The sequence below is a fragment of the Choristoneura fumiferana genome, chromosome Z (genome assembly GCF_025370935.1).
Source record: "Choristoneura fumiferana chromosome Z, NRCan_CFum_1, whole genome shotgun sequence".
NCBI classification, from domain to species: Eukaryota; Metazoa; Arthropoda; class Insecta; order Lepidoptera; family Tortricidae; genus Choristoneura; species Choristoneura fumiferana.
In genome coordinates, this window is record NC_133472.1 from 680453 (window position 1) to 698723 (window position 18271).

At 40.3% G+C, this 18271-nt stretch overlaps 2 protein-coding genes across 3 annotated transcripts in view; one reads left to right on the forward strand and one right to left on the reverse strand.

Annotated features, from left to right (window-relative positions):
* Nucleotides 1–7842, reverse strand: part of Gapvd1 (GTPase activating protein and VPS9 domains 1) — a gene marked incomplete in the record, with an annotated part of 63807 nt that extends 55965 nt beyond the window's left edge. The window contains 5 exon segments of the mRNA XM_074104970.1: nucleotides 138–350; nucleotides 1902–2069; nucleotides 4141–4258; nucleotides 4261–4363; nucleotides 7061–7842. Coding sequence (XP_073961071.1) covers nucleotides 138–350; nucleotides 1902–2069; nucleotides 4141–4258; nucleotides 4261–4363; nucleotides 7061–7354 — 896 coding nt within the window.
* A 286-nt stretch (nucleotides 7843–8128) lies between these two features.
* The window catches only part of LOC141433244 (dual specificity mitogen-activated protein kinase kinase 7-like), an 89771-nt gene continuing 79628 nt past the window's right edge, over nucleotides 8129–18271 (forward strand). For both annotated transcript variants that reach the window (XM_074095231.1, XM_074095308.1), the window contains exons 1-8: nucleotides 8129–8433; nucleotides 10035–10120; nucleotides 11780–11923; nucleotides 12968–13058; nucleotides 14601–14737; nucleotides 15358–15537; nucleotides 15994–16140; nucleotides 16254–16330. In XM_074095231.1, the coding sequence (XP_073951332.1) occupies nucleotides 8289–8433; nucleotides 10035–10120; nucleotides 11780–11923; nucleotides 12968–13058; nucleotides 14601–14737; nucleotides 15358–15537; nucleotides 15994–16140; nucleotides 16254–16330 (1007 nt within the window). In that variant the 5' untranslated portion in view covers nucleotides 8129–8288. The remainder of the gene's footprint in view (nucleotides 8434–10034; nucleotides 10121–11779; nucleotides 11924–12967; nucleotides 13059–14600; nucleotides 14738–15357; nucleotides 15538–15993; nucleotides 16141–16253; nucleotides 16331–18271) is intronic.

An 18271-nucleotide genomic window follows, 5' to 3' on the forward strand; every position in this document is an offset into this window, starting at 1 on the left:
GTAATAACAGACTTTGAAAGCCATACTTAAAAACCTCACGCAACAGTGCGCCATCTAGTGAGACAAAAAACGATAGCCCTCATTGGTGTGAATTGTCTCGTGATATTTATTTTCCTTATAGCAAACTTCTCACTTACCCGGAGTGCTGTTTGATAAGGTGCACGCTCTGCTGTATCAGCCAGGCAATGGAGGCCGGGAAATTGGCCCAGTTCTCCCGCAGCGAGTTGATGAACCGGCTAGTGAGGTTGTAAAGCGACTGGACGGTCCACTTTCTGTAACGGGCCAGCTTGGCCGCGTACTCCGCGCTGTTCGTCTGACCGAACTTCTTTAGACGGTCTTGGGGCGAAAATCTGGGGAAACGGAAGGGATTAGACGACCGGATGGCCAAGTGGTTGCAGAAACAGACTACGAAGCTTGAGGCCCCGGGTTCGATTCCCGGCCGGGAAAGATATTTGTGTGAATAATCTGGGTCTTCGATATTTAATATGTATTTGTGTATGTAAGTACCTTACCACAAGTACCTTAAGAAACCTACCTAAGTTAAGTTAGTGTGCGTAAGATACACAGGGCTGACTGTCGCAAAACCTTAGTACTATAAGGGGCTGTTTCACCATCCATTGATTAGCGTTAACCGACGGTTTAATGTGATGCCGTCTCCGTCTATTCGAACAAAACAAATAGAGACGGCATCATACTTAACCGCCAGTTAACACTAATCAATGGATGGTGAAACAGCCCTCAAGTATCTACTACTAATGACATTTAAAGGTACTTATCCTCCTAAGACCCGACGTAAAATTTCTATTTTCACAATTTGAACCAAAAATCAATCAAGTAAAGTTCAATTATTTTTTTATGTCTTCAAGTGAGGACCGGGGGATCCAGGAGGTACGTAGGTATGGCTTAGATGTGCAAATAAATGTAATCGTTAATCTTACCTATTTATTTAAACCTACTTAAAATGTGTCTGTCTGTGTATTTCAGCATTATTATTTTCAATTACAATAGATATACGACTACAAACTTATGATCTAGTCTACGAGGAGATTCGTTGTATGGAAACTTCCGAATAATTCTCCCGCCTATGAAACTTGGCACATGATGAAAATAAGTAATACAGATTATAGATATACAATAATCCAACAACTTTTCTAACGAGAACTTAGGTATTTTTACCTAAACATGAAAATCGTTTATAGCTCTCTGCGAAAACTTCCTCAGCCTGAAATTCTTTCTGTATACGTTCCTATGTACTACTTAGAATATGTATGTCAAACTATCCAATTATTTTTCAATAATTTATTGAATCAGGCGTTACTTTGCGGAGGTCCATATCAATGAACTAAAATAATTTCCTTGCTCACCCGCGACCTTACGATAGCTAAGCTTATGCAAAATATGCGTGTTCATGCAGGTCCTCCACCTCCACACTGTAAGAACACACACAAATCACACAAACCCATCTATCACCACCACCACACTACACTGACGCGTTTTCGAACTCAACAGAGCTCATCTTAAGAGCGACACAACCGTACACCATGCTACCAGTTGTTAGACTCACGCATATTTTGCATAAGCTTAGCTATCGTAAGGTCGCGGGTGAGCAAGGAAATTATTTTAGTTCATCAATTATTTTTCCATTTCAGAGATACCGCAAATTTAACTTTCAACATTTTGCACTATAACTTCTACTGAAAAATTTCTCTGCTGATTTTTAATTTTTAATATGCTTTTATATGTTCAAATACATACATCGCGTTGCGCACCCGACTGCTTTCCTGCGGTTTTCCTTCAATCTGCGCTTGAGGGGTGGGGTAACTCGAACCGGTGCGGGGCTGAGCGTGGCCTATTATATATTCTGTGTTTGAGGTAAAAGACTTACAAATGCCTGTACTCACCGCTCCATGGCCTTGTCCGGGTCACAGTCCAGGAACAGCTCGTCCTCGTGCAGCGCGAACATGACCGGCGCCTGCAGCGCGGCCACGAGGAACTGGCGCGCCGGCGCGTGCCCGTCCCGGAACACCGAGTAGAGGCACGCCAGGGCCGACTTGCCCGAACGGAACAATCTGGGAACGAAGCGGCCGTGTCACAGCGTTGGGCAGTGGCGTAGCTACCAGAGGGCTAGACGGGGCAGTGCCCCGGGGCCCCCAAGCTTAGGGGGCCGATCGGACTCAGGAAATTTGGAGTACTTCGAACACGGAACAAACGATTTTAAATAGTTTAGTTGGGGCCCTAGTTTATTTTTTGCCCCAGGGCCTTTGGTTACTTAGCTACGCCACTGGCCTTGGGCTTAAAACCACTACATCACTAATACCTCTAATTTTCTCTAATACCTCTCATAATTCACTAATACCTCTAATTTTCTCTAATACCTCTCATAATTCACTAATACCTCTAATTTTCTCTAATACCTCTCATAATTCACTAATACCTCTAATTTTCAAATTACCATGGGCTCATAATACCTAAATGTCAAATTGTCTCTTGTATTAAAATGAACGAAGTTCATTATGACTTTGACTTAAAATGTCATATTCTCTAAATACCTAAAGATTAAAATGCACAATTCATTCAAATACCGAATGACAGAAATGACAAAATATTAAAATTATACATCCCCTTGCTGTATAATAATTTTATTATTAACTCAGGGACTTTATACATCCCCTTGCTATGTTTAAGGCTGTATATTGTTAAGCTTATGGATTTAAAACTTTTATATTTTTAGTTTAAATTCTAGTCACAGGCTCGCGACGTCGAAGTTCCCAAGACGATCCCATAGAGCTTATGGGAACGGAAGCAATACCATGCCCTCGGTACCGCTCTGCTTTCAGAGCATGACATGAGTGCGTGTGAGCTAACTTTGGGGGCGGCAGACGTGAACTTGCCTTCGAAATCCAAAAGCTTAATGGTTACTTGACCTGAAATGTATATTTCAGAACTAAATTATTGTTATTATTATTTTAAAATTTATGACGGTGGAAGCATTCTACACTTCCACTGAACGTAGATATAGTTTAGATATAGTTAGTGTTTAGTATTGTAACTAAGGGACCCCATACATCCCTGTATTTTTATTATTATTATTTTTTGTATTTTTTTTCTTTAATTGTATAATATAGTTTTTAAGTATTTTATTTGTAATTATATTATTATGAAAAAATGACTTTCTGCCAAGTTTCTTGCGGCGCATTCTTCTTGGCAATGATGGTCTTTCCGAAAGCGCTGGTAGTTTAAAAAAAATGACGTGTAAAAGTTCCCATTGCGGCCTATTTACTGAATAAATCATTTGAATTTGAATTTGAATTCTAATAGACTCTCGTTCGTAATTCCTTATTTACCGCCCTTAAGACACAATGTACTATTACTTACTTCCTGGGTTTCGTCGCTGTGGCCTGTTGGTGTTTCACCAGAGACCCAATACCAAATCGCGCGCTGCCGTACCACACCGCCAGCAGGCTGTGAGGCGCCGTCAGCGGCAGGGACTTTTTTTTTAACAGTATATAATAGTCTTGCGTTTGGCCACAATCACGCCTGATGGAAAGCGAGGATGAGGCCTACGATGGAGCACGCTTGCCTAGTAAATGCTCATTCACCTTACACTTGAAAGCGGCCAAATGGTAGTGTTCAGGAAACACAGTCGCAGGCAGGGAACCCCACTCTTTTGCTGTGCGGTTGATGAAGGAAGAGCGAAAACGCTTTGTGCGGATTTTGGGAATACTGACAACGTAAGGGTGGAGACCCCGCCTACTTCTGAAAGACTCCTCTCTATAAAGCTGGACCGCGGGATTCGATTTGTAGCATTCGAACATGGCGGATGTAGACAATATCTGATTTTGCTATTTCTGTTACTTTGGCTAGTTGAAGTATAATTTTGATAGTGTTTTATGCGGCGATTAACCTTAACAGTGAACAGTGATCACAAAATCCTATATTGCTCTCGTGTCTAACATTTTTTAATGCGCAAGTGGTCTCTGGAATTTTACTATCAAGTTGCAAAAACTACAATCACCGTACAACGTGCCTCTCAAAGAGAGTTTAACTTGACACTGGCGAAATTGTCCTATTAATTAGGACAGAAAAGCCATATTTTAAAAGAGAAGAAGAAGCTGGACCGCCCTTGATGGTTGTACTTACTTCCTGGGATCCGACGCCGTGGCTAACTGGTGCTTCATCAGCGACCGTATGACGGCGAGCAGCCGGGTCCGGTCGGCCGGCAGCCGCGCGCTGCCGTACAGCCCCGCCACCAGGCTGGGGGCAGCGTCGGCGGCAGGGACTCCTCGCCGAGCAACAGGCATAAAGACACCAAGTGGGGGGAGTCGCGGAGCCAGCCTAGAAGTTCCCCGAGGGCTAGCGCCTCCTGTGGAGAATTTATTCATGTCATCTCCCGCTGGCGTTCGTGTCGTCACAGCCTAGTGTGTATGTCTTTATTTTGTGTTTAGTTTTAATGGGTCCCACTGAAAAACAGCGTTGTGGCTTGCCGCAACATTATGCTGAGTGGGCCCCAATTACTATTCGATGTTTTTTTTTAATTATTATTTCTTCCTAACGTGTTTTTTCTTTGTATCGAATATGTGTAAATAAATGTCTCTCTCTCTCTTAAAGCAGCGTTTCCACCGATAATGTGCGAGGATGTGGTTCAAGGGATGTGTTTTTCATTAACCAATAGAAACGCTTCATTTACACATCCTCGCACAGCGCATCTCTGGTGGAAACAGCTGAAGGAGCGAGGTGTTGTAATTGAAGCGTTTCTATTGGTTAATGAAAAACATATTCCTCGCAACACATCCTCACACAGCTTTAGACAAAGTTTCGTCATTGTCTTGTCATTATCGACTTCGGGCTTCTAATAGACTCTCGTTCTTAATTCCTTATTTACCGCCCTTAAGACACAATGTACTAATGTACCATCAGCCAAATATGTGGTCTACCACCCTAAAGTTGATAATCGTTTGCATGTCATAAACAATAATGCCAATAGACGTGTCTGTCAACTTGAAAGTTCGACTTTATCGACATATTCATTTGATAGGAACTTGTATAAAAATTGATAGACCACTTATTTGGCTGATGGTACAATTGTTTATTATCCCTAAAATAAATAAATAAATATTTACATATGCGTATTTCAATACTGTTTAACATAATTGGAGAAATGAGTTTCCTATTAATATGTTTAAAATAAAGCTAGCTAACGTGTTGTCTGCGACGGAGTCGCGAACGCCCGTGGGCGGAGATTGCTTACCATCACAAAAACTGGATACTCATCTGTTAATAAGCATTAAAAATTACGCAATTTCGCAAAAAACCTAGCTTTTTTTTAAATTGTCTACGTTCAGTGTGTATGTTATGTAATTTTATTGTGAATTGCGAATAAATGTTTCTATTCCTAGTTTTATGATTTCGGAGTGTGGTCAGGACATGTTCCATTGAATAAATTTTTAAATATGATGAAAGTAGTTCAATCCCCCATGTGTACGGATTGTAATAAGATTGAGGACTTAATACATTTTTTGGTGGAGTGTGTATTGACGAAGGATATCCGCGAGAGGTGGTTGAGTGATTTGGACCTGTTCAATGGTGCAGTGAATGTTATTTTGAGTTGTCCGGTATCGGAAGATGCAGTACGAATTTACAGGTTCATCAAGCACTCCTTTGGACATCGCAATAGGAGTGTTTGATGAATGTGGACATCGAGTCTTTCAATGAGGCTGGCATAGTCACACTGGTGCAATTAAGCCTCAAAAAAAAATAGAAAAAAAAAAAATGATTTCGGAGATCAATTTTAATACAGCTTTAAAGCTCTCATTGCACTGAAAAATTCGTAGCGTGGATATCAGCCATTGCAGAAGAAAATTTAGCAGCCCTCTAAAAGTTCCGCCCATTGTAGGCCGTCCCCCTCGTCTTCACTACGACCCCACATGGAACCATTTCACAGCTGGTGAAGGTGAAGAGCTTTGCGGTGAGGGAAAACATCGTGAGGAAACTCGCACAAACCTGCGAAGCAATTCAATGGTGCGTCTCAAGTACCCAATCCGCACTGGGCACGCGTGGGAACTATGGCCCAAGCCCTCTTGTTCTGAGAGGAGGCCTGTGCTCAGCAGTGGGACGTATATAGTCTGGGATGGATGGTCTTAGTGACATCGCATTAATTAACAATGAAAATAGTAATGACTTCCTTTGAAATGGATCGATGGTGGCTCATTTAAAATTTGTACTTTATAAAGTATGCAAGTACTTACAAGGTTAATGTACAATACACAACCAATGAAATATCCCAAAAAACCCCAAATCATTAGAATCCTACTAATATTATAAATGCAAAAGTTTGTGAGTATGTTTGTTACTTCTTCACGCTGAAACGGCTGGACGTCTGGAATAAAACATATGGTACTTTTTATCCCCATATTCCCACGGGATAGGGATAAAATCTCGAAACAACAACCGCTGGGAAAGAGACATGGAATTTGACATGATTGTTTTTAATGTAACATCAATAAAAACCATGATTTAATTTTCAGGAATTATTGCAGAATTTTTTAAAAATCCCGATATTTCAATTCAGCTACTGGAATACCATTACAATATCATTTAATATACTCATATTAAAGACACTCGTCTCACAGTAGTTTTATGTTCAGCTCCTGGATATAATGATTTTCATCAACGAAAGTTACATGTTTATCAATTCAATATCAATTAGTCTATTCATAAGTATAAACTGAAACAATTTATCAGCAACAATAGTAAGAAAATTCTTTGCTTCAAGTCTCATACACATTACAAGTAGCTATTATGCTAAAAGTAATAATATTTAAAACAGTAAAATAAACTAACTACTGTAACTATCATTTTAGCACAGTTAAAAGTGGGTGGATATTGAGGTTGAAGCAACTGATTGAGAGATGTTTAAGTTTTAATATTTTTCCAGCTCACATATTTATTCAAAGTTTTAACTACAGATGTTAGTTTGATGGCTTCTTGCGTGAAATTGCTCAGCCTGTTTCAATATTTGAAGCACCTATGCCAAGTTGAAATTAAAAAAAAAAAAACAAACCTTGTACTTCAGGACTTTGTAGACGTCTATGAATGTTGTGCCCTCGAGCTGGCTGGCTCTTTGGCAGGCTGCGATCGACTCTGCCTCGCATCGCGCATTCATCAAGTCTGTCAGATTCTGCCGCTGTTGCGAACATATCCAGGCCGCTTGGAGTAGCTCTAAGGCACTTTTCTCCAGCTCTTCGTTAAGGTTCTGCAATAACTGCCTCTCGGAGCTGATAAATATCTTTTCCCGAGTCAGCTGGTTAGCCAACTCGGCGATATTCATGCAACCCTCTGTCGTGGACTGCATCATGCTTCTTGACGATTATATATTCTACAATTACACATAGCGCACCCCTCACCGAATAGTTCGATTTAATTCTATCCCTGCTTACAAGCAGAATAGTTACTTTCCTTCGTTATACGATAATGCAAGCAAAGCAAACGCAAAGTGAACGAAAGGAATGGCACTTTCGTTCTGATCTGAAGGAAGTTTACGTCAAAATGTTAGGGGTGTGTGTGAATGTCGACAAGTAATTAATTACAACTTACAACTCGGTTTGGCCTCGGCCTCTCTTTAATGCAGGGTGGCCATGATAAAAGTAGTTCTTAGATATTAATCGATTTGAAGATTTTATTTTATTCGCTTGCTAGATATTGAGTTGAATGTTTGGCCTGACTAAACAACTGTTGTGATAGTTCGGACAGTTCGGTTAGTTAATCCGAATCCGAACGAAGTTGACATCGCTGGCGCAAATATTTCTGCTAAAACCTATTTTTTTTTCATAAGGTGTGAAGTGATAGAAAATGCAGCGAAAAATTTTATCTAGTTTCATTCAGTTTAACAGTTTTATACATTTTAACACTACTGAAGCATGTTTCAAATTAATACTAGAATATTTTTCTGCCGTAAGTGTCTTCAAAGCTACAATTTAAAATTAAAATAACATTAACATTGGTTTGTGCAAAGAGGAAGGAGAGACAGGAGGGTTTGTGTTTCGTTTGGTATGACTGCAAAACTGTGCCATTCTTACTTGGCATGTCATGTCAACTATTTCTACATTATCTGTGGCAGACGAGACGTCGATGTCGGGTCGGTCGTCTGTCTGTCTGTAGTCTGTGGTTCATGGAAGGAAATAAGGAAATCCTTGGACTGCAGCTCTTTTCGATTGTGAATTTGTGTAACAAACAATCAATGTAATGAGTACTTAAATGTGTTCAAACGTGGGACAAACGTGTTAATTATAATGTCGAACCACACAATAGAGGGTAAACTGAAAGGTTTAGAAGAGCGCATACAAAACGAGTTGCGTGTGCGAAAGGAAGGTCCTTTTCATCAAGGTGCTCTCGGACCGAGCAGACCTGGCAGCGGGCGGAGGCCTAACAAACCGCGTACGTACTCCCGCTGACCCTGGACTGCATTCCTCACTTAAAACTGCTAATATCTGCCTCTCTCGGTCATTTGCTTGGCCATCCAAATGTCGATGTTCATTCAAAAGCAAATTTCTTGCACTAATACAGTTTTATTATGATCTAAATTCCACTTTGAAAATTTCTGATGCCGAGTTAGACGCGAGTCCTTGCTGTTTAACTTGTCGTTGATCTAATTTAGCGTATAATAGTGGCATTTTACTTTTAGTTGGATATACAGCAGTGTGTTTACTACTGATGCTAGATGCTTTGCCTCTTCTACTCAATTGTTTACTAGTTATTTGCATAAATTGTCGTCGAATAAAGTGGGTGGCTGTACGCAGAATCTTTCATAATAATATGTAAAGTAAATTCACTGTGGGACAAATCTTGTGCTCACATGCTATGGAGTTTTGGAGACCATAGACACAATGTGTGATTATATTTTGTAATGAGGCCAGTGGCGGAGTTGATTGTTTACATTATGCTTCGAGACACCAGTTATACATAATCTCTTGTTATTGATGCTGTTGTGGGATTTCCTTTTGCTTTAAAATCTAATTGAGTATCATATAGTACTGAAGTTAAGATCTGAAGTACATTCACAGACATGGCATAGGTGGCTAAGTTCTTGCTAGGAAAACAAAAATGTTTGTATAGATGCAGTTTTCTTAGACATGTTTTTAAAAAAAAAATGTGTACATAAAAATAAGTTGCAATGAAGAGTTGGTTGGTCTCTGGTTGCGCCTATTTTGCACTTCAAATTCATTAAGATAAAATCCTTTTCATAAATATCCTTCTTACATTATATGGGGCCACTTGAGTTTAATTGGTAAAATAAAATCAAAAAACATGTTTGCATTTTTATCGGAATACATTTAATAATAATAATAAATAAATTTATTTCGACCTACTCGGATCATACACAGAAATTAAGAACAATAAGATTACATTACATCTATACTATACTCTACATTTAATTGATTTACTGTCATTCGGTGCAAATGGAAAATCGTTCACTTGAATTGAATATTTGGAATTTGGACCAAAATGAATAACATCGAAAGTGAATTTTGTCATAATGTAATTGTGCTGAAAAATATTTACAACCAAATTTTTTATTTGTAATTATATTTTTATGAAAAAATGACTTTCTGCCAAGTTTCTTGCGGCGCATTCTTCTTGGCAATGATGGTCTTTCCGAAAGCGCTGGTAGTTTAAAAAATGACGTGTAAAAGTGCCCATTGCGGCCTATTTACTGAATAAATCATTTGAATTTGAGAAATCATGCATGTTAGTAGTGAACGTTATTGATTTATTTAATATTATTAACTTTCAAATCTCTTGTTGATTTGGGTCACCTGTTTTATTTTGTTCTTGTCGGTTAAATGTACATATAATCACGCCTCTTTCCCGTAGGGGTAGCCAGAGACCACTTCTTTCCACTCACTACGATCCTTACATACTTGTTTCGCTTCATCCACTTTCATTATTCCCTTCATACATGCTCTTCGGTTTAGGGTACTCTTGACCTGGCCTTTTTTCAAAACGTCCCTGATTAAAGTTTGTTGTTTTGTTGACAGTGTTCGCAAACAGGGACATACCGGCGTTCCCGCCGCGCTCCCCCCATGCGGCAGAGACAGAGAACAGGATGCGGGAAGTCCATAAGGTATGGCTTGGTTCCATCCCACCCAGCCTTAGAGTATTTAGCTAGAATTCTAGATAATACTCAAAGCAGGTGGCTCATTTAGATTGGTCGGTATGGGAAAGTCTGAAACTATTGACGACCAGATGGCCTAGTGGCTAGAGAACCTGACTACGAAGCTTGAGGTCCCGGGTTCGATTCCCGTGTCGGGGCAGATATTGGCATGAAAAATACGAATGTTTGTTCTCGGGTCTTGGGTGTTTAATATGTATTTAAGTATGTATCTATCTATATAATTATATTTATCCGTTGCTTAGTACCCATAACACAAGCTTTGCTAAGCTTACTTTGGGACTAGGTCAATTGGTGTGAATTGTCCCGTGATATTTATTATTTATTTATTACAAAAAAAAAATAAGACATACGAAAATCTGTTCTTGGGAATCATGTCATCGATTCTAGTAACAAGAAAAACTGTATTCAAATAAAAAAAAACTTGTTCTCAGTATGGGAACCAGGTTGTTTTGAAAAAAAAAAAAACTTTGGCACTTGTCCCACCGCCGACGATGAGCGAGAAGCGAGTAGAACGAGTAACTAGAAACGAGTGGGCGAGCAGCGAGAAGCGAGTATAGTTTTGTCGCTCGGCTGTAAGCGAGTGTTCGCGTGCGACGGGCGATTACTCGCTCCACTCGACTCGCTCGTGCGGGGCGGCCGCCAAGCTGACATCGCTGAGCGAGTATCTATAGCTCAGCGAGTTTTATAGCTCTTGTCGCTGCGACAAAAGATGTAAGAGCGAGTTCTCGCCGACAGTGTGAACAGCCAGCGATCAACTATTAATATATGTGTCTCTTTTACTCACACAGGATCTTATATCTTTTGTTCGTTTCTTGAGCGAGAAAATAGTCGATAGCCAATCGTTTCCTCGCTGGCGGTGAGACAAGTGCCTTACTTTCTTTCTATTCGGATATTGGCAGTGTAGGTCATAAGCAATGAATGTTACTATGAAACTAATGAAACAGGATATCTAGAATGAATAAAATGCATTGTTTTCATATTCCTTTCATTGCATGAAAATGCATTGTTTTCCGGGTTCGATTCCCGAGTTGAGTACAAGTTTTTTTTTTTAAATGTATGTACGCCGTTTTTCCTAAGAACAGATCTTCGTATGTCTTATAGTTTCAGACTTTCCCATACTTTCAGAGTTCCCATGCGGGCCCAATGCAAATTAGGAACTTGACACACCATAGAATCACTTCATAAGTTTGTGCAGCTTTCCTCACCAGATTCTTAATCACCATACAGCTCGTGATTTCACACATGAATTTGGAAAAACTCTGAAAGTGTGTGCCTGGATTTGAGCCCATGATCTTCTGTTTGAGATGCTATGGTCATACCATACCTTCCACCAGAGGTTTGCAGGTGGTAGGACCTTGTGCAAGGTCCGCCCGGATTGCTACCACGATCTTGCTCGCTAATCCTGCCGTGAAGCAGCAGTGCTTGCACTGTTGTGTTTCGGCGTGGAGAGTCAGACAGCCGGTGAAATTACTGGCACTTAAGTATCCCATCTGAGGCATAACCCTGGTATTGCAGATGTTTATGGGTGGTGGTGATATCCAGCCGAATAAAAAAAAAAGAACTAAAAAAGGACTAAAAAAATTTACATGTCCATGATATTTACCTCAGGTTAGCGGAAACCTAACAGTGAACGGCGTCCAGTACCGGTCTAACGTGGACGACTTACAACACCTGGGCGAGCTGGGCAGCGGCACCTGCGGTCACGTTGTCAAGATGCTGCACAAGCCTTCGGGGGCCGTCATCGCTGTCAAGGTAAGCCGTCGTCAAGGAGAACTCGGCTAATGGGCCAATCAAGTTTTTAGTGTTGTTTCTCTCCCGTAACTCAAGAGACATCAGAGACACCACTTTGGGGACATCACTTTGTTAGAAAACATGTTTGGTCACTAAAAATAAATGAGGTAAGTAAATTTTATTCAAAGAGTGTGTTTTATATAACGTTTTAAACTTTCGTGATTCTCACTCATAGTCAAAATACCACAAACGGGACTTATCACGCTATTATTACACAAGTAATATTTACCTCGACGTTTCTACTCGAGACCACGGCAACTGTAACGTTGCCGAACGTCGAGGTAAATATTACTTGTGTAATAATAGCGTGATAAGTCCCGTTTGTGGTATTTTGACTATGAGTGTGTTTTATGTTGGTTATGTCAGGGTTTGTTTACTTCATGTTTAGTCGTACTTTTACTGTAACACAAAAAGATAAAGCTACTTTAATGGTTTCTTTAAATAATAGTAAACATATATAATTTGTTCTTGTATCGCTAGTATTAAATTAAATATAGTTTTCAGATCAAAATACGTATTGTTTTGAAGACCGGTTTTGTGTGTATTACTCAATATAAAATTTCAACCACAAACCGTTGCAAAAGGAAAATTGTTGGTATCTGCTGGACATGTCCGGGATGTAGAGGAATTAAGAACAAAACAGGGACAGTGTTCAAGAAGACAAACATCTATTACTAAAATTAGGCAGTTTAGTCTACACTAATTGCTTTGTTAATGACAGATTCATATGAGTATGACAGATGACAGAAAGTACATTATTTCTACTTTTGGCCACTATTAGCGCTGCGATAGATTCCATTACCCCCCCCCCACCTACTACTTCGCACCCAGCGAATATTTAATATATTATGTTATCAACCAAGATTAAATACTGATTATTAATAAATGGTATTTAAATTAATTCTTACTGTTAAACATTAATTTGCGTGTAACAGTATAATCGGTGTTATTAAATGAATACAAAACTTATTTTTGCACCTTTTTTTACCTTATTTTTTTTTATAGCAAATGCGTCGCTCGGGCAATTCGGAGGAGACGAAACGGATTCTGATGGACTTGGATGTTGTTTTGGGATCCCATGACTGCCAATACATAGGTAAGGAAGCTGCATCATAATATGTACAGTCAAGGGCAAAAATATGTATACACTTTAGCATCTTGTCACTTTAACCACTGTGACAGTTCATATATGGCAGTTAAAATATGACGAAAATAGACAAGGTACTAAAGTGTATACATATTTTTGCCCTTGACTGTACACTCGAACCAACTGAACTGTGACCCATTGTGGAATCTTTTCGTAGAAAAAGTCTAAGTGGGCCAATCAACTTTTTTACCGACACTAATCTGTCCGCGACATTTTTGAGACAATTGCAGATTTTTGTGAGTAAACATGTCTTTTCTATAATTGAATAGATGGTATACATGAATACATGCCGTCCTACGTAAGTTCAACCTATTAAACCGTGAAATGTCTTGTTGGAAGTACGATTTTTTGGTAACGCCAGAGACAATTTTGGTAACACAGGAGACGCCCAAAGTGTCGGTAAAATAGTTGATTGGCCCAAGTGACATCGTATTGCTTGACAAGGGAATTTATTATGACATTTACTGTGAATACGTTCTACGGTGGGCCATGGGATTTGTAGCATTCGAACATGGCGGATGTAGACAATATCTAATTTTGCTATTTCCGTTTCTTTGGCTAGTTGAAGTATAATTTTGATAGTGTTTTATGCGGCGATTAACTTTAACAGTGAACAGTGATCACAAAATTCTATATTGCTCTCGTGTCTGTCATTTTTTAATGCGCAAGTTGTCTCCGCGTGGTTTCTGGAATTTTACTATCAAGTTGCAAAAACTACAATCACCGTACAACGTCCCTCTCAAGGAGAGTTTACTTTGACACTGGCGAAATTGTCCTATTAATTAGGACAGAAAAGCCATATTTTAAAAGAGAAGAAGAAGGGCCAGGAATCAAATGGTTTGACAGTATGTTACTAAGATGTCAAAAATATCTATACACTTTGATGCCACTGACCATAGGGCCCATGAATATATATGTTTGACGCTATGGCTCCCGGTTCCAGGTTCGATTTCCGGTCGGGGCAGATATTTGTATGAATAATACGCATTAGTTCTCGAGTCTTGGGTATTGAAGTATATATTTATCTATATAAGTATGTTTGCTAAGAAGCCGTGGTGGCCGAGTGGTTTGACCTATGGCCTCTCAAGCAGAGGATCGTGGGTTCAAACCCCGGCTCGCACCTCTGAGTTTTTCGAAATTCATGTGCGGAATTACATTTGAAATTTACCACGAGCTTTGCGGTGAAGGAAAACATCGTGAGTAAACCTGCACACGCCTGCGAAGCAATTCAATGGTGTGTGTGAAGTTCCCAATCCGCACTGGGCCCGCGTGGGAACTACGGCTCAAGCCCTCTCATTCTGAGAGGAGGCCTGTGCCCAGCAGTGGGACGTATATAGGCTGGGATTATTATAAGTATGTTTATCCGTCGCCTATTATCCGTAGTACAAGCTTTGCTTAGTTTGTGACTAGGTCAATTGGTGTAAATTGTCCGATGTTTTTTTTTTTTACTTTGTCTTTGGTGGAAAGGCAGCCTAATTGTCTTGTTTGCAGTGCGATGTCTCGGCTGCTTCGTGACCGACGCGGACGTCTGGATTTGCATGGAGCTGATGGCCTCGTGCTTTGACAAGCTTTTGAAGCGGCTCGGCGCGCCCATACCTGAGGCGATACTGGGCAAAGTTACCGTCGCGGTGAGTTCATATCAGCACCATATAGAACTAATGTCAAGGTGTATTTGGTGCGGGATTTAGGCGACATAAAATGACTTTTTACGCTCTATGTAGTGAGTAAAGTAAAATTTTGATCTAAGATCAAGGCAATCTGGTGCCAACAGCCATAAACAAAAAAGTTAGTGATTTTTTTAGTAGTTCTTAATTCATATTAATAAATCAGCAAAACTATATACCTAACATGGGTATAGCAATGTATGAAAAATTAAAGATACCTTTTAATTTCCTCGCGATCTAAGTGAAAAGCAGAGTGTAAAACTAGAGCTTTAAACCCATTTTCCCCTCGAAATAGATAATATAAATATTCGACGTGTCTATCCATTCTCGCCGTACCGGCTCGGTGCTCTTGTTGTAAAATCTACTATTTGTTTTAATAATAATAATCTTAATTTATATTAGTAATTCAACAAAACTAATTATTTACTTATTTATTCATAGAAAATGATAAATAAATGATTTATGATTAAGTGCAGTAGGTACCTAAGAAGTGGACGGTTCGGGTACAATGGCTCGTTTTATGCACTCGTTGTACAATCTACTATTACAGTACATGAATACATCTGTTGCTTTTCTTTATCCAGACGGTGAACGCCCTCTCGTATCTGAAAGACATGCACGGCGTGATCCACCGCGACGTGAAGCCGAGCAACATACTGTTGGACGAGCGCGGCAACGTCAAACTCTGCGACTTCGGCATCAGCGGCCGGCTGGTCGACTCCAAGGCGAAGACAAGGAGCGCCGGCTGCGCTGCTTACATGGCGGTGAGTGGGGCAAAGTTGATTGGCGTGGGGCAAAGTTGGTTGACGTGAGGCAAAGTTGGTTGAGCGTGGCAAAGTTGGTTAAAGTATGGCAAAGTTGGTTGACGTGTGGCAAAGTTGGTTGAGGATATAAACGAAGCTGGCTAATTGGGGTTAATACGAGTGGAGTCGCATTAATTAACATCGAATCGATGATTTCAGATACAATACGCACTGATCAGAGTATGTCATGTCATCTCATCGCATGCTTTCAGCTGATAAAGGATGCCGTCGCATGCTCTCATAATTTTGTCAAAAAAGTTCGTTTTATATTGCTGTCTCAACTAGCTTACTGTAATTTACTAAAGCTAATTGAGAAAGAACTTTTCCGACAAAATACGACAGAAAAACATCTTTAATTAGATCTACTGTATTTGTTTAACGACAGTGTTTTAGTGTTGAGTGTGTGTTGTCCGGCAGCCGGAGCGCATCGACCCGCCGGACCCGACGCGGCCGGACTACGACATCCGGGCGGACGTCTGGTCGCTGGGCATCTCGCTGGTCGAGCTGGCGACCGGCGTGTTCCCGTACATGAACTGTCAGAACGACTTCGAAGTGCTCACAAAGGTCAGTGTATTTAAAATTTTTGCGTAAGTTGAAACACTCGCTTCGCTCGGGCTTGGCGCTCGGTTTGTTGACTGGTGCCCTCTTCAGGAGCCTAATTGTTCTTGTGTTGCCAGGTGATATCCGACGACCCGCCGCAGCTGCCAGAGGAGAGCAATTTCTCGCCGGAATTCAAGTCATTCGTCTCTCAATGGTATTTATTTATTCATGGTTCACCAACTATTGTTAACACTAGGTATGAACCAGCTGACACCTTGTTAACTTAACGCTTAATATATTAAGCCATTCAGTTATCCCTGTGCTATAGTAGATTGTACAACAAGAGCATAAAACGAGCCATTTTACCCGAGACGTTCATGTAGCCACCCGAGACGGTACGGCGAGGGTGGATAGACACGTCGAGGGGAAAATGGGTTTAATGCTCGAGTTTTATACTCTGCTTTTCACTTCGATTGCGAGGAGATGAAATAGCAACAGTGGAAACCTTTTATTTTTCATGCATTGCTAAATAATTATACCTAAATATTCTGTTTTTTTTTTGTTTTATAGAGATTAAAAATTATTTAAAAAATAAATAGAAACTTTTTTGTTTGTGGCTGTTTGCTGTCTGCTGTGGCCTGATTGCCTTGGTATTAGACGAAGATTTTACTTTATGCACTAGAGCATAAAAAGTAATTTTATGTCGCCTAGACCCAGCATAAACACGAACTTTACGAGCATGAGAAGTGAAAAAGTAATTTTATAGTTCTTTACCTAAAAACATAAATTTCTTGTAGCGATTCACCGAGTCCCATTTCACCTCGATTGTATATTTAATTGAAAATACAAACTGAAATATAGATGCACAGAAAAAACAGAAAAATAAGACCATCACTGGGAATCGAACCCAGGTCCTCGGTAATCCGTACCGCGTGCTATACCGCTACACCACTGATGGTCAAAATAAGACCATCACTGGGAATCGAACCCAGGTCCTCGGTAATCCGTACCGCGTGCTATACCGCTACACCACTGATGGTCAACGGTACCGACACGAATTTCCCTATGCACCTCATATCTCAGCTTGTTTGTTTCTTACTTAGTCACTTAAGCAGTGACGCTAGCGACATCTATGCCATCAGTGGCGTAGCGGTATAGCACGCGGTACGGATTACCGAGGACCTGGGTTCGATTCCCAGTGATGGTCTTATTTTTCTGGTTTTTCTGTGCATCTATATTTCAGTTTGTATTTTCAATTAAGGTTTTACGGGATGACCGTAAAAGTAAAAATTTGGAATTGAAATAAAAAAATACAAAAAGATTAAAAAAAAAACAATCTTAATTTGTATATTTAATGATAGCGTTGTGTCACAGTCGTTTATCTTTTAGTAGCAATTAGTTTTAGTCGCATTTCAAATAGATCGTGTGTTAGTGTATTTTAGTGCAAACATCAATTAACGCGTCGAATTAATTAGAGTCCCAAGCAAACATCGATCGCGGGGCAATGCGTCTAAAGTCAAATACTACATTAAAAATAAGATACTACAAATTAATTCATCATCATCATCATCCCAGCCTATATACGTCCCACTGCTGGGCACAGGCCTCCTCTCAGAACAAGAGGGCTTGGGCCATAGTTCCCACGCGGGCCCAGTGCGGATTGGGAACTTCGCACGCACCATTGAATCGCTTCGCCGGTTTGTGCAGGTTTCCTCACGATGTTTTCCTTCACCGCAAAGCTCGTGGTAAATTTCAAATGTAATTCCGCACATGAATTTCGAAAAACTCAGAGGTGCGAGCCGGGGTTCGAACCCACGACCCACTGCTTGAGAGGCGATAGGTCAAACCACTAGGCCACCACGGCTTCAACAAATTAATTATACTAATGTAATAAGCTACGCGAAAAATTGCGTCAAGTACAAGATCGAAAATACAAACTGGGCGCTGGGAATCGAACCTAGGTCCTCGGCATTCCGTGCCGCGTGCTATACCGCTACACCACTGGACAGGGGTACAGACACGAATTTCTTCTATGCACCACATATCTCAGCTTGTTTCAATCTGGGCTCGACTCCCAGCGCTGGTCTTTTTTTCTGGTTTTTCTGTGCATCTATGTTTCAGTTTGTATTTTCGATATGGATTTTGCGGGACGATC